Raw genomic sequence first — 16,443 nt, forward strand, 5'->3', positions numbered from 1 at the left:
ATTGTTTATATACCAACGTGAAACTTTTAAATACACAATGATATATAGAACATAGAGGATTTGTGTACTTGAATAGTTTTAAAGTAGTTAAAAAATGTTTAAGTTATTAATCCGGCTCAGTGCGTTGAGCATTGGGTTGAGTATTGCAACGTCGACGTGCCATCAGCTTCAACAATCTCAGGTGAGTTATAATAATATCCCTAGACAATCCATACGGCCCCATCTAGGTTCAAATTAAGCAGAGCTTGTGTTATGAGTACTGGTTTAAATTATTAACCGGGTCTTAACACGAATAATTTTATGGCAAATAAAGATATTTAAAACTAAAAATGATTATGGGTATTAGATAACTTAAATATATTTTTTGTAAATACAAAAATAATATACTTAACAGAGAGAAAACAGACAGAGTGATACAAACAGTCATACACATAAATATAAATTATTGTAGTGTATGAGAATCGAAGCAGCGATCATTGTAAGTATTAGAGATTTTGTTAAACATCATGTGAATACGTGATACTTGATATTGCCAAATCATTTACGTTCTAATTACTATAGACATAAATAGAAAACTTAAATACATATACATTGTACATAGAAAACACCCAAACCAATACAAATAATCATACTCACGAATAAAAATTATTGTCGTGTGAGAATCAAACCGCGATCTTTTAAGTATGGTTGTGTAATAAATATCTAGACCACCGAGGTCGTTATACTTTATAATATTAAATAGCTATAATGACGTTGGTCTAGCGATTTAGCACACCGCTTTACTTTCGATGGTCATGGGTTCGATTCCTCGCATAGTGCAAATATTTGTATTCATGAGTTTGACTATTTGTAACGTTCTGCGTATTCTATGTACGAGTACCCCTCCGTTCGATCCCCCATCCAATTCAAACGGGGATCGAAATTACGACGGCCTGAGCCGAGATTCGAACCTCTAGTGGTGCCCTCAGAATAAAGTCGTATCCGTCAGGCAGGAGCTGGCCTTCAGCCGCTCCATAAGTCCTTCCGTGAGTTTCGAGTGCCATCTGCACTCGGCCTATAACGTCCGTTGAAGCTGTAAAGGCCAGCTGCGGCCAACAGCATTAGAGTAGTCCGAAAAAAAAATGAGTACATCATGTATGTATTTACAAAAAATATATATGATATCAGTTGTCTAGTACCCAAAACATAATCTCTGCTTTCGTGGGACTGGATGTCGCAGTGTTAACTGTCTAGGGTTATTCATATATTTATTTTATTGAAAAAGTATACCTATATACAAATCTTTAATAATTTCACAGATGGCATCGTTACACGAACGGATGAATCAAATGATCAATGCATTATACTCGTATTCATCACGTAAGTATTTAATTACAATATATAATACAATTAGTACGCGGCCGTGTCAGCGTATTATGTCATTGTTTTTGCTGACCGTATTGCAATTAAATCGTTTAAATGTTCATGAACTTAATAAAAATGAGAACAAATACGACTGATTAATGTATACTAATATTATACAACTAAAGTGTTTGTTTGGTTGAACGCACTAATCTCAGGAACTACTGGTTCGAATTGAAAAAAAGGCTTTAAGCTGTAAAACTACATGACTATATAACTATATGAAATATGTTGCAAAAAACGGTGAAAATTATTACCATTATTATAATCATTATACTTACCATCAGATGAGCTGTCTGCATGTTATACGAAAAACTTATCCTCATTATTTTTTTTATTTATATTTACAATAACAGTTTAATGAGAATAATCAGATTAGGCTATTATAATGGCTGCACCTTACGACTTTAACACAGCTTGCACCAAGCTGCATAACAGCTAAATTTCATAATAATGTATCTTTCCAGCGCTCCTAGCGAAATCTCAGTCAAGTTCTGATTCTTCAACAAGATCTACATCAGCCGAGGAACCTTCAAGCAACCCTCCAGTTTCTTACGAAATGACTTACACGTACCCGCCACCTAGTTACTCAACTACGTCGAGTGGTTCACCTCAAGTTGTATATGTATCCTCGGCGCCTCCATCATCACCAACTCAAGTGGCTATAGCACCGCCATCTACCGGAAACCCTACAATCACAATATCTACAACGACCACACCAACTACATATGACGCGTACTACCCACGTTCTTACGAAAATCCCCCGCCAGAATACACGCATTCAAGTACCCCAGTTCCCCCGCCTCATTCCTGTCCTCAACCCTACAGTTATGAACATTACCCCTACCCTCCGCCTTATTCGCATTCACCCCCACCTCCTCCGCCATCTTACCCCAGCACTAGTCACTACCCACATACCCCAGCACCAGCCGCTCCTCACCAATATCCACAATACTCATCACCCCCACCGCTGCCACCGCCGTCAATCCCACCAAGACCTTGCGAATGTAGTTCTGCTTACTCCTATCCTGAATACCCACATTCCCCAGTCCCACCCTGTCCCCACACACCTCAATATCCTCCTCCCCATGCTGCCCCATGCCCGACTTCACCTGTGCCATACACACCCCCTCCTTACACTCCGAAACCTTTACCCGCCTACCCTACACCTAATACAATGATACCGTCATATTCACCAGTACCCTACTCGCATGATATAGTTCCACCACCTTATTATGCTTAAATTATTTAGTTATTATAAAAAGATAATTTATTTCTATTAAAATATTTTGTATATTCATTAAATAATATCTTTTAGAATTTATACAATAATAAAAAACAATTGTTGTTTTATTACGATACTATTATACCTTCAAGACTATTATCATAAATGAGGTTACATGTTAAGGGTATGCGGTGAACCCAAAACTTGATATGGCCACATTTGGCTCAGTAAATTTGAATTCAACCTGACTGTGGGTGAGCCGAATACCGTCCCTCTGATAAATGTTGATTTGTTGTCGGTGTTTAGATCACCGAAGTATCAGTCTAATAAAGTGTCACACAGATTTTTTGGTATCGATCAGAGTCAAACTCACGACCTTGGGGGTTTGGGTGTATATCGGCGTAATAAATCTTAGTATTAACTAAGGCATGTACAGATAAAATAATGAACAAATAAGCAATTACAAAATAAATATATTTCAAGAAATTATTAGAAATTTTGTAATTACCTAATCTACTTCGTAACACAAGTTACAATAATGTTTGTGATAACGAAGTATATAAAACAGGTCAGGTCTTGTTGTATGGGTCACATTATCCTGGATGACACCATGGCGCCCTTCTATCTATTTTTGGTTTTATTAATTCAGGTAAATATATTCAAATTATTACAATGAATCCGAGTATTAAAGGTCAACGTATAATGGCTAAGTTCATCGCAGTTAATATTTTGAATTAATTTAGTTAGTATACATTGTAGCAACAAGTGATATGCTTATTATTTTTTAAATAAAGGTTTACTTGGAGGTAAATTCCTAAATAAACAGTCGAAAATGAAGGCTATCTCCATTAGAATAAATACCTTTTATTTTTATCAAAAATAATAAAAGAGAAACTAATGAAAAGAAAAAAAAATGATTTTATATTTGTATTGTAACTGTAACTCAAAGATTACGTATATCATTTTATGAATTCGTTAACAACTAATCTGTCTGTAGCTTCATTAAAGCACAAAATATTAAAATTTTAAAACCATTTTATTTTATTTTTGCTACAGTAATAGAAGTAAATTCACATAAAAGCTATTTCTATTTTAGAGCTCTCTCACACTTGCTGACAATGAAGAAGTTCATAAGCCCGAAGAAACGACCCCTGACGTGGTAACAGAAATCCCAAATATAGATTCATTAACAGAGATCAAAAACATAAACAAAGATTGGCTGAATATAGCTCTGATGCCTGCAGATATGAATTTGTTCCCATCATCATCAGTTGCTATGATGACACAAATGACAGAGTTAGACCAACCAGACGAAGAAAAGGTAGAAAACATCAAAGACATGGCCAATAAAATTTCTCTAGCAATTCAAAGTGAAATGGCTAATCTTCTCCGTTTCGCTTTAAAAGACTGCGATAAAGATCTTGAAGAAAACAGCTTAAGAAAGAAAAGATCAGCGGAAAACCCCATGGATAGTTCTCAACTAGTTATGAGATTATTAAGACATATCAAATCCAATAATGAATACCAAAATGTTGCCATAGATAAAATGATGACGGCTCAGGAAATAGCAGACAAATACGGTATAGAGTTCAACCCTGACCCTGAAATACTGACTGATTTAGCTACCGCTGCGAATGATCAAGTCAAGGAAATGTCATCTATCCTTAATGATGTCTTGAAAATTAATAACATCACACAAGATCCCGTTGAATTCGTACCAGTTGAACAAAAGTATACAGAAAATCCGACTAAGACAGATGCATACTATGTCTATTCTGTTAATGTTCCTGAAGAAGAAATTATTGCTCAATACAATACGCTGCCACATCATGAGTATTCTCCTGAAATTATTCAGAATGTACCGCAAAATATGAATCATCATCAGTACGACCATCAGCCTCACCAAAACTATTATTACCCAGAGTCCCAAATAGTTTCTCCTCCAGTACATCAACACTACAACCCAGTAAGTCAAATGCCAAACTTCTATGAACCGTTTACATTCTTCCCCGGCCAAGAGTACCATCCTCAATATTCTCCTGTAGAGCCTATTACAACTACAACTACTATAGTCCTGCCAATTGAAGAGATTGTTGAACCTGAACCAATTTTGGTTGGGGAAGAATACGAAGAAACAGTTACTTCTAAGGTTTACGTCGACCATGGAGATGAACCAGGTTCAAGCACAGTGAACCATGTAATGACTTACACAATATCAGAAAAATCGCATTTCAAAACACCCGAAGTGGAGAAACTTCCCCAACAAATGCAATACTATTTCTTTTTAATGTGAAGATTATAAATTGCTTCACATTGTCACTTAAGTAAGAATATTTTTATAAACAAATTTTGTACAATATATTACATAGACAAATAATTGAGAATATATTGCCTGAGATTTAATTAATTTCTTTAGTTTGATGTTACTAATATCTTCGTATCAGTGTTTACCTTACCTTACCTACTCTGTTTGTTTTTTCTCATCTAATTTGTTTACCTTATAAGAGACATTGCATGACCAGGCAAAGATAGATATAAAATACCGTAATTTTACATATCTTTACATAGTATAAAAACAAATTCGCTTCCGTTGTCTGTTCGCATTACGCAACGGATTTTAATGCAGTTTACAGGAATAGATAGAGTGATTCAAAAGAAAGGTTTAAATGTATAATACAGAACAAGTGCGTGTTATAATATAGAACAAGCCCAGAAATACAAAAAGTTGTAATGCATCCGTACGAAACCGGGATGAGGCGATAGTTATAATATAAACGGAATATTTAATATGACAATATTGGTTATGAGCTCCCGATATTTCGACGCTGTTTCAAACGTCCTTGTCGACTAGAACTCGTACTAGTCATGGTAAATGTTCCGTTTATATAAAGTGTACAATTGTGAACAAGCGCAAAAAAATGTAAACAATTTTGTTAGGCTTTATACAACATGCATCAGTTAGTAAGTGATGTTGCTGAAGCTGTTGCTCCTTGTATATATTTATACCCTATACATATATAATATAATAGTTTATTAGAAATATCTATACTAAGGTTACAATAATGATCTCAGGTCGTGACAAAATAAAAGAAATATTGTACTTAAGGCAAATTTAATAGATTTCAATAAATATACAAACATATTTACTAAATTAATCATATTTGTATGTATGACATCCTTTGGTTAAACTTTGGTATAATAATACAGATATGACTAAAATAAAACCAATAGATAGCTAATATTTATTTTATGGTAGGGATCATCGATTTTAAAATATCGATCCAAAAGAATCCAACAAAAAAAGTTAGCTACTACAAATCTAGTACAACTAATTCACGTCTATGTGAGAAAGTTGCATTCTTTTAGCATCGATGAATATCGATCATCCCTATGCTATGGCAACACCTTATTCTGCACTAAATATAACATAGAATATTATTTATCACATTAAAGGCACTCGTTTTCATACACAATTTTTTTTAAAACATTCAAAAACATCAGTGCAACAGACAACCTTTTTTGACTATCCCTCATTCACACAATAAGGTAATCTTTGCTTGCTTAACTTTGGTATAATTTTTATTCATATAGTATGTTAACATTATTAATATAATTAGTTGGATCTCAACATCATCATCATTATCATCTGCTTCTTCCTTATCCCATTCATTTGTGGTCGGTGTATTATTTACTCTTCCATTACTCCCGTTCGCAGTCATCTCGTTATTCACTCCCTTTCTTGCCATATCATCTTTCACAGAATCCATCCATCTCTTTTTGGCCTTCCTCTGCCCTTATATCCATCTACATTCATATATATTTCAATATATAAGTTAGTTGGATCTTAACATGAATAATTAACTGATGACAATAATAACACAGTAAATTTACACAGCGCCATCTAGTTTAAACCTTAGCAGTGTTTGTGTTATCGGTACTAGATAACAGATAAAAATTGCATACGTTTTTTTATAAAAACATATTATGTAATATAACTAGAAAATACTCAGACCAGTACAAACAATTGTAGTCATGAATACAAATGTTTGCATGATACGAGGACCCGAATCCGCGATCATAGGAAAGTAAGGCGGTGTAGTAAATCGCTATACCACCGAGGCCGTTAAATAGTAAATACAATATTTACCTCATTCAACAATTCTATCTGATTGCACAAGCCGTATTCTCAACTATTAAAACCAAACTACCTATATTAATAATATCTAAACGTGATAGTTCAAAAGTAATTTGATCATATCAACATGACATGTGGAGCTTTGTTATTGTTTGTACTAATAGATTTGTAAAAAAAATTGTATGACAGATAGATCTTTTGAAATAATACATTGCATAAAGCTATTGACAAAAATATTAAAGTGTACTTTTATATTGCAGAATTATTGAAATCTCCACACTCCAAAATAATATGAATGCGGTTGGCATAAACAAAACAAAGAAGGCATACTATGAAACATTAATAAATATCACTTATCAATTAACAAAGTACATAGACCACATATATCAGTTGTCTATGAAATAGGCGTGAAGTAAAACGTAATTAAAAAAACAACTTGAAAAATATCTCAAGTAATCATGTTGGAAATAGTTTAATTAAGAACATATTTTAATAATTCTGTTTTATATATTTAATATATTTTGTATTTAATAAATTCGATCTAATAATAGGCAATCACAAGTGAAGAGATACCAGAGAGGAGAGAGTTACCAGATCTTTAATAATAGGACGCTGTTATTAACAATTCTCAATCGTAGTTAGGCTATATAAATTTGGTTACAACAACAATTTAGAGATAAGTGTAAAAGTAATAGAACTTTTGTTCATCATCATCATCATCAGCCTGTGTCTATCCACTATTGGATATAGGCCTTTCCCAAAGAACTAAAACTTCCCAATGAACTTTTGTTAAATAAAACATATTCCAAATTGCTATTTATTTCCAAGTTACATTCAGTTATTTTCTGATGATGACTCATTTAGAGTCGAAACATTTATCTCAATATGATTGTAGAGGCAATAACAGTCAGAAATTTATAAAATAATAATAATAATAGTAGCGGTAGCAAAATAAAAAGTAACTCAATAAGATACCTATATAAAATCGATTTGTTGATTTTCTATATATCTACCATTTCAGAGTTACAAATACAAGCTGAGTTGTACGCTTCGCAATTGCAACTGTGAAATTTTATATTTGTAATTAAAAATTGTAAATTTTAATCTGTTTCAAAAGACAATTGTTAGTAACAACGTTATATAATTAAGCTCTCGTTATGTCAATCTTCTTAATAATTTCCTTTCCATTAATTATTCGTAATTTTATTTATTTCCATGAAACTGTGTTAAAATTGTAAACCATTTTATTTCTAATTAATTATTTCACAATTTATTTGACATATTTCAATAAAGTACAGTAAAACTTAAATTAAATTTAAGTACATAAATTAATACACCTAATCTTATAAAACTGTTTGATTTTTATTTAAAAATAAAAACAAATTTAATTACTATACACATATTCCTATAATGTAAGTATATATCTACAGTTGCATACAATAGATATGGCACAATATTTATTTCAAACACAGATAAAAATATTCAATGGAAGTTGTTATAATTTTTGTCTATTGTTTTAAGTTATACAAACCAATAAGAGAAGAACTTTATCGAATTATTATTTTAAAAATGTATTTATTAATTTATTGTTTTTATTTTAATTTGTTCCACTTACCTAATATAAACTAAAGAAATATAGTTTTTAGAAAATTAGTACAAATGTGAATTACATGTTTCTTTACCACAAACAATTAAATTAGATTTCAATTTGATATAATTTTCGTGTAACAAAATTAAGAGAGATATATAAATGTATGAGACAACTTATTGCCTTGTTTTTTTTTATTTAACTCGTTTTCCCAATCAAATCTAACTTTATATAAAAGTGATAACAAAATCAGATACCTACTTAGAGATATTTATTTCTTCTATCATTGTTCCCTTTGCATTGTAAAAATAACGTGACCAACTAACGCACTTTCGGCAGGACATCCCGCTTTCAGTTGTAAGTAATATCCAAGTAAACACAACAGTGGAGCCCTTGCAGATGAAACATATGTAAATAAATACTTGTTTTTAAGTGTCTCACTTTGACAATAATATATGGTCACGTTATGAAAAGGTAACTTCGTACATATGTACATTCAACCGGATGTATTTCTCAAGCTTTGGGGCGCCCTTGCCCTGCTGTCTTTATATCACTACAGGTTAGCCAAACCTAGTCATTGGCTATCTGTGGGCATAATATGCGCTATATGCACTGTTATGTCCTGTATGAGGTTGGTACCTGCAAAGATTTAAGAATAAATAAGATAAATCTATTGTTACGACTGTAATCCTCGATAGGATAATTAGAGACATTGCTAATTGTCGACTTTGTAGTGAATACCACACTTGACATGCCCATATTTCGCTGGGTATACTTGTATTCAATGTGGCAAGGGTGAGCATATTCCCGACATAATATACCATAACAATATAATATCTCAGGACAATGTAAGTAAGACACAGCGCCATGTAAGTTCCAGAGCTTGCGTTGATTTATATTTATATATTTTATATGTTAATACATATTATACATATAAAACATACAAACATTGAACTCGCGATTACTGAAGTAAAGCAGTTTTTTTTTCGGATTACCTACCCACGAAAGGACTTATAGAGCGGCTGAAGGCCAGCTCCCGCCTAACGAATACCACTTAAATCTGAGGGTACTGCTAGGGGTTCGAACCTCCGCTCAGGCCGTATTTCCAACGGGGATCGAAATCGGAGGGGATAAAGTAAAGTGTCTCATTTACTTTTATATAAGAAACAAGTTCTTACCGGACTGGATGCGCGTGCGCGGCGTACAGCGGTCCGCAGGCGCTGGGCTCGCCCGCGTACGGCTGCGACAGCTGCGGGCACGCCTCCGCCGCAGACGGCTCGCGGCCGCCTCGCCGGGGGGTGCCGCGCTGCTGCGTCTGTTCCGGGGGGCTGCCAAATGGGAATTATGATCCTCATTATCATTATATATATGACTAGCTGTTCCCGTTCGTCCGCGTGGAATTTAACTTTATTTCCAGCCAGTCCAGCCATTTCACAGTTTAGCCGGAACATACGACAGACAGACAAAAACTGTAAATATGCTATTTTTGTATATGTACCGTATTTATATTCATATGCATGTAGTAAAAAACGGTTATTTCAATATTACAAACGGACTTTCCAATTTTATTTATATGTATTCATAATAATAATAATAGTTTTACTTCACCCAATTTCACATTTTACATTGTTCTCTGGTAACTAAACAAAGCAAAAACCTAGTGGTTTAGGTGTTTTCATCGCTTTTTATATAATTGACATGATTAGATCATCAAATTTATGTCATAATTTAAATATAAATTCATTTTGCATTTAGCGTTAAGTAAAATTATGACGCGTCCATCCATCCATCCATCAAAAACAAACAAACTTGCGTACTGTATACTTTATTAGTGTTCGTAGCTTTGTGCATATTTATCTGTATTAACATCTCATACATTCGTATACGGGCAAACATACAATCGTGATCCTAAGTAATTGTTGCTATATACTGTCAGCATATGTCTCAATTAATAAAAAAATATCCTGTTGTATAAATGCTTTTTTTAAATTTTAATGATCATTTTATAATGATAGGACTGTACGCCCGCCCTGTAGGCGGAGTCGTATTACGGTCTTCGTGTTAATACTTTATTTTGACAACCAACGACAAATGGCAGTAATACGTCACGGGCAGGATTATTAATCGCCTCTACCAGGAAGCAGGAGCGAGAAAAAAATATGATAAACATTTTTTGTCCCACTCAAGTCGTAAATGTTTGCGCATATGGGGAATCGTTTTACTTGTCTCGATATATAATTAATGTATCGGTTGTTTAGTTTAATACGTCGGCAAAACCATTTACGTAATCCTATTAATATTTTCTTTAAAAGTACTTAAATTTAGAACACTCCAAAATAATTTGTTTGTTTATGATTTAAACAAACAAAGGTGTTTCTATTTTAAAGCAGAACAAAGTTTAAAATTAGGATTTATCGTAACTTAGTAGTGGTTTGATCCTCAGAAGATACAAGCGTTCCACCGACTTTGGAAAGGAGGTTTTAAAATAATCTACTTTTTAGAGCTTTGCAATAATAACATTATTTTCGTTATTAAAATCGATATTATTTACTTTCGTATGACTTTATCAGGTATCAGGTATGACAGAATCATATTTTTAAAACATTACCTACTTTAACAATGTAAATTAATATCTAGTAGGCATGAGAGATTTTGTTCTTAGATCCAAGATCTGGGATGTTAGATTGGTATTTCTATAAAATTGCAATATTGCAATATGCTTTTTTCACCCTTACCCCTACGTATCATAACAAGATAGATAAAATCTACAAATTTTATTTTTTTATTTTATGTACCAATTAGGGTTCATGATTTCTCGAGCTTTTCAATTTCTCGGGTCTCGAGAATTCTCGAGGTTAATTTCTCGGGTCTTCTCGGGTTGTCGAGAAATTTACATTTACGTACGTTTTCTCATATTATTTGGTTCCGATAACGTCAAAAAACTCAGTGGTTCCATTTGAGACGAAAACCACTGCATTTTTTGTTAAATATTAAATATAAAATTAATTATAAAACTTTTATTGAGTAGGTATATTTAAAAACATTATACATATTATGAATAAGCAAATTTTTTTTTAAATACTGAAATATATTAGGTTCTTACATATGAAATTAGCGTTTTGTCGTACTGGCCACTTTGATCTTAAATATCTCCTCTTTGGTTAGAAATTTCAATTTCAAATTTATACAGCTATTCACTCATGCATTTGTTTTACGAAAACCGTAATACATATGCTTGGTTTTTTCTTTGGGTCACTCAGCTTACAAAACGGAAAACCTAAAATATCGCGTCATTTACAAGTACAAGTACGAGTTCCGCCATGGCACTAGTGCTGCAGAAACGGCTCGAAGGATTAATGATATGTATAGTGGTGGTGTCGCAAAAGAAAACACAATACATTTTTGGTTGCAACCTTTTTGTTCTGGAAATTTCACCTGCAAAACAATCCCCGTGGGCGGCTGGAGTCTAATGTTGGTAATAAAGAATTGAAGGCTATTATGATGCAGATCCATCGCAAACCACGTCCGAGTTAGTTGCAGGTTGCGGTGTTAGTGACAAAACTGTATTAATCCACTTGTAGCAAATTGGGAGGGTGAAAAAGCTTAAAAGGTGGGTCCCTCATGAATTGAGTAGACAATTCGCGTTTCGATCGACAAACGCGCGTAGACTGCTGCGTTACATCAGTCAACCCGCATAATAATAAAGGGATTTAAATCGAATCATTACCTGTGATGATGTGGATCTTGTATCATAATTGGAAACGCTCATCGCAATGGCTGAACCCTGGCAAACCAATCAAATCCTGCCCCAAACGAAAATTGACCCAAAAAAAGTTACTTGCGAGCGTTTAGTGGATTAGTTTCGGTGTTGTTCACTTCAGCTTTCTTAAATCTAGTCAGATGATTACGGCAGATGTGTGTTGTCAGCAATTGAGAAACTATAATGGAAAAGCTAGCTGCTAAACAACCGAGGCTGGTCAATCGCCGTAGGCCATTGCTGCTTCAGGACAACGCTAGATCACACACTGCACAACAGACAGTTACCAAATTAGAAGAGATTCAATTGTAATATTTAAGACTTTACAATTGCTCTCCGGATCTTGCTCCAACAAATTACCATTTTTTTCGAAATTTGGATAACTGATTGGGAAAAAATTCAAATCCGATGGGGCAGTCCAAAGTCCAAAGATTTTATTGATATGTCCAAATGTTCCCTTTCTAATGTTTTTTTCAGTAAAGGGATTAATGAAATACCTACGATATGGCAAAAGTGCATAAATAGCAATGGTACATAGTTTGATTAAATAAACATGTTATAATTTGAAAAAAAAAATACTTCAGGTTACTCCCTTACAAAACACCACTTTCATATATTAGGACCTAATATTATTCAGACTTATATTTATAATGACAGCACCATTTTTGGCTGGTTATTTAGAAAAAATCTACCTTAAACTTGTAAACAAAAATAGTTTCTGTAAAACAAAAAAAAATACATCAAAGATAAACTTAATATCTTGTATTATTGCGCCGCCACGCAATACAACAAACGGCAATTTAATTTCTATATAGCTACTTGATTTCTCGAGTTCTCGACTTTTCTCGAGCTTGATTTCCCGGGAACAGAACCCAAGGATTTCCCGGGAATTCTCGACCCGAGAATTCCCGGGAATGAACCCTAGTACCAATGATCAATAAGTAATATTCTTTATAAAAAAAAGTCTCCAGTAGAGAGTGCCCGTATATTTGCAAACGACTAAAACTCAAAAACGTTTAAAGGTAATTTCTGAGGAAATTTTTAGTGTATAATATACAATTCTGCAAATCATGCAAAGCCAAAACGGGTCGCTAGTATATCAAACAGTGCAGGTACGGAGCTATTATTAAATAATGGATACATTAGCCTATAAGCGATAGGTATTGGCACACGAGACGCTAGTCTTATTTCACTATTGGCTACTTTCGCTAGACGTAAATTAACCACAGTTTGTATATAAAACAGAATGCAGTTTGCGGCAGCGTACGGCTTGGAATAACAGCGGCAAAGATTTACGGCCGTGGGACGGCCAATGCAGTGGCCGCAACGGCAGTAAACTGTAGTGTAAACAAACGTGCTGCGCAAGCGCAGAGCGCCTGATTGTTTATTGTAAATGTACAGTCACCGTGAAATTTACCTTACATGTTTGATATTTGTAGCGACGAATTTCTATTTTGTCCGATTTCAGAAAATGAGAAGTCCTGTGTTAGTTTGAAGCTTTTGTGTGTATGTTTGTTTAGTCACGGGATTTCTTCGTTAATTGTTAAATATTTTTAGTGCTTATTATTAGCTTATCATTGGTATAAGAAAATTATAATGCAAAGAAAATTAGCAAAATTGAGCGAAATTAAATGAAATAAATAAAATAATAATATTATGAAATAATGCTATCGGCATAGATTACTTAATACCAAATCAAATTAAAAAAAATAGCTGACGGTGTATTACTATATACGCAAATTAATAATAATTTGCGTATATACCTACAAGTTTGTAATTAAACGCAAATAAGTTAAAAGACTCGCTCAATGCAAATATCGACAATATTTGTAAATCTATATCTTTTTTTTAAATAATCACTAACTGAAACATTTCGCTTTTTAAGTATATATATACTTTGAGCTTATCTGCCTGTAATATTTATGCACGCAATTTTGTTTAATGTTTGCTTACAGTTTTGTTGAGATTAAAAAATTAATAAACACTTATTCGTTTAACTGTACCATTTACATAATGTGCAATCTTTATGTAAACGATCAAAATACCCGTGATGGGTGAGTGAGTAGATAAAAGATAAATCTTATGCTCCGGGCCGACGCGCGATTGGATAAAAAACAGACGCTAATGTATTCACCTCCAATCAGTAGATTTGTACAGGTAGGTTTTTAATACATTTAATAGAAGGTTAATATTAGAATTCATATTTAGGTAGAGTCTGAGTAGAGCTAGTCGTGTATGTATAGCTGTTTGTCCTCCTTAATATCTAATGTACATTAAATTGGGTAATGACGTTTTTTCTTTATAAATACTTAATTTTTATAATAATGCATCTAAATAACGAATAAAGACGAACAGTAAAGAAAATCCAGTCTTAAACTAAACAGCGTTTGTTATTGTATTTTTGTAAATACGAACATAATATATATATAAAACATCCAGACCAATGCAAACAATTACACTTATAATTACAAAATGTTTACATCATGCGGGCATTCGAAGTCGCAATCATCGGAAATAAAGCGCTGTGTTAAACCGCCAGACCACCGAGGCCGTCCAATATGTACATACAATACTGAGAAGCCTATCCAAAATTAACATAGCTATCAAATAAATTATTCCTTTCACAGAAAACACCTAATTTTTTATCGTTATCAAGAAATCACATTAACATATGAGACCTAATATATAATATACTCATATTGTATTTATTGGATACTTCTTAATCGGAAACACCAAATCAATAAAATAGAAGTTGAGTTTATTTTTACTTTTAAAAGGAATCGATCATTATCACATCAAAGGACCAATTAAATTTTATATCAGCTTATTAACTAAACATTTTGGTTTAATTTAGCGGAAACTACACATTCCAGAGATAATAAATTCCATAATGTTCTTTTTTTTTGGAGAGCGGGAAACGAGGCGTGTCCGCCATAACTGTCGCGTAACTCTTTACTCTATGGCCAAGTCGTAAAAGTAAATTGTCACCGGCTGTTGAAATGTATGTTCCATGGTTAACTTTGTAAATAACACATTCATTTCTCTCTGGTTGATTCACGAGTGGTGTTGTGACATGGGGTAGTTAACGGAATGTGGTTTCGTTTACTGGAACATCAAATGTCGCATATTTTATGAAAATATCTCCACTGAACTACGTCGTACTTATTTTTTACATCATATTTCTGTCACAAAGATACGTAATGTCGTAACATTTAAACATATATAGATTAATAGATGTCTAAAGATGTTTGTGAAACCTAAATAACTACTTATATAATTAATTCATAATTTCTCGTAAATTCCGCGCTCTTATCGGTGCTGCTATTGTCATACTCCATAATTTTCCATCAATCTCTTTAGTTATTGATACAACACGACTCCAACTTTTTCCTTGATCTGTTTAATATGCTCAATTTTTAACAATCAAACAAATAAACAAATTTAATGGATATAAAATAGTGTATTATAAATATGGAAAAGTAAAATATAAAACTACCAGTAATGCTTACAGTAGGACTAACAATAATATATCTGAAAACTAGTTTATTTCTTACCTTTTTTAGTGACTGAATCAAACGTCATGAAATTTGGAATACACAAAATATAATTTAAAAAATATCATTTATAAATAGAACAAGTTGTTTAGAAAATAATTAGACACTCACCAATCATCTGGATCGCAGTCTCTGAAGCCTTTTGCGAATGGATTGCTCGCTATTTTTAATTGTGTTATCTGTAATTGAAGAAAAATATAATTTTAGCAAATCGAATGAACGAGAATTATACAAAATACTAGCTGAATTCCGCTGCGCTGCTGGCATGGATTTCATTATAGATTGATATTATTATCAAGTCGGCAGCAGTGAAAATCTGGTACAGAAATTTGAACTTATAAAAGTTCAAATTTTTGTACCAGATTTTCACTACCTTCTTGATGAAAGAAATAATAATGTAATGAGTTTCGTATTTATCATATTTAAATAAAGTTATTTATTTTTGATTGTGAATGTCGCAATACAACAGTACAATTTTAGTGAGTAAATTAAAAAAAAAGAATAGATAAGACCTAATTTATCCTGTTTTTTTCTTTAGATCTCAATGTGCTACCACTATCTGTCTTCTCTATATCTTATTACTCTATTTTATTTCTAGAATAGAATAGAATAGAATAGAATAGAAATAATCTTTATTCAAATAATCTTAATATAAGCACTTTTAAATAGTCAAGTTTTTTTATTAGTAGTTTAGTTATGTTTTTTTAAGTCTTATTCGGAATGCAGATTCATCACAAGAAGAATAAGCAAGAAACTTGTGTTTTGCTCTTGTAAATAAATATT

General features: G+C 32.9%; 3 protein-coding genes across 10 annotated transcripts in view; 2 read left to right on the plus strand and 1 right to left on the minus strand.

The window, feature by feature from the left end:
- The first annotated feature begins 94 nt into the window (after nucleotides 1–94).
- Nucleotides 95–2,644, plus strand: LOC131848345 (uncharacterized). The gene is made up of 3 exons (XM_059198166.1): nucleotides 95–181; nucleotides 1,299–1,359; nucleotides 1,869–2,644. Exons 1-3 carry the CDS (start codon nucleotides 95–97, stop codon nucleotides 2,642–2,644), a joined length of 924 nt encoding a protein of 307 aa, XP_059054149.1.
- A 592-nt stretch (nucleotides 2,645–3,236) lies between these two features.
- LOC131848018 (uncharacterized) lies at nucleotides 3,237–4,919 on the plus strand. The gene is made up of 2 exons (XM_059197762.1): nucleotides 3,237–3,275; nucleotides 3,723–4,919. The coding sequence occupies exons 1-2, from the start codon at nucleotides 3,237–3,239 to the stop codon at nucleotides 4,917–4,919; spliced, it is 1,236 nt and encodes a 411-aa protein (XP_059053745.1).
- A 3,515-nt stretch (nucleotides 4,920–8,434) lies between these two features.
- Nucleotides 8,435–16,443, minus strand: part of LOC131845934 (T-box transcription factor TBX1-B-like) — a 31,615-nt gene continuing 23,606 nt past the window's right edge. For all 8 annotated transcript variants that reach the window (XM_059195129.1, XM_059195122.1, XM_059195109.1 and 5 more), the window contains exons 7-9: nucleotides 15,772–15,839; nucleotides 9,528–9,677; nucleotides 8,435–8,988 (exon numbers count right to left, since the gene is read on the minus strand). In XM_059195129.1, coding sequence (XP_059051112.1) covers nucleotides 8,931–8,988; nucleotides 9,528–9,677; nucleotides 15,772–15,839 — 276 coding nt within the window. In that variant the 3' untranslated portion in view covers nucleotides 8,435–8,930. The remainder of the gene's footprint in view (nucleotides 8,989–9,527; nucleotides 9,678–15,771; nucleotides 15,840–16,443) is intronic.

Source organism: Achroia grisella, unplaced genomic scaffold (assembly GCF_030625045.1).
Source record: "Achroia grisella isolate CSIRO2021 unplaced genomic scaffold, CSIRO_AGI_Agris_v1 utg109, whole genome shotgun sequence".
NCBI classification, from domain to species: domain Eukaryota; kingdom Metazoa; phylum Arthropoda; class Insecta; order Lepidoptera; family Pyralidae; genus Achroia; species Achroia grisella.

What these genes read in the sequence shown, in the direction of transcription:
- LOC131848345 (XM_059198166.1), top strand. Translation starts at nt 95, where the DNA reads ATGTTTAAGTTATTAATCCGGCTCAGTGCGTTGAGCATTGGGTTGAGT. An exon ending in ATCAGCTTCAACAATCTCAG is followed by an intron (nt 182 to 1,298) that starts GTGAGTTATAAT and finishes ATAATTTCACAG; the next exon opens with ATGGCATCGTTACACGAACG. An exon ending in ATTATACTCGTATTCATCAC is followed by an intron (nt 1,360 to 1,868) that starts GTAAGTATTTAA and finishes GTATCTTTCCAG; the next exon opens with CGCTCCTAGCGAAATCTCAG.
- LOC131848018 (XM_059197762.1), top strand. Translation starts at nt 3,237, where the DNA reads ATGGCGCCCTTCTATCTATTTTTGGTTTTATTAATTCAG. An exon ending in TTTTGGTTTTATTAATTCAG is followed by an intron (nt 3,276 to 3,722) that starts GTAAATATATTC and finishes TTTCTATTTTAG; the next exon opens with AGCTCTCTCACACTTGCTGA.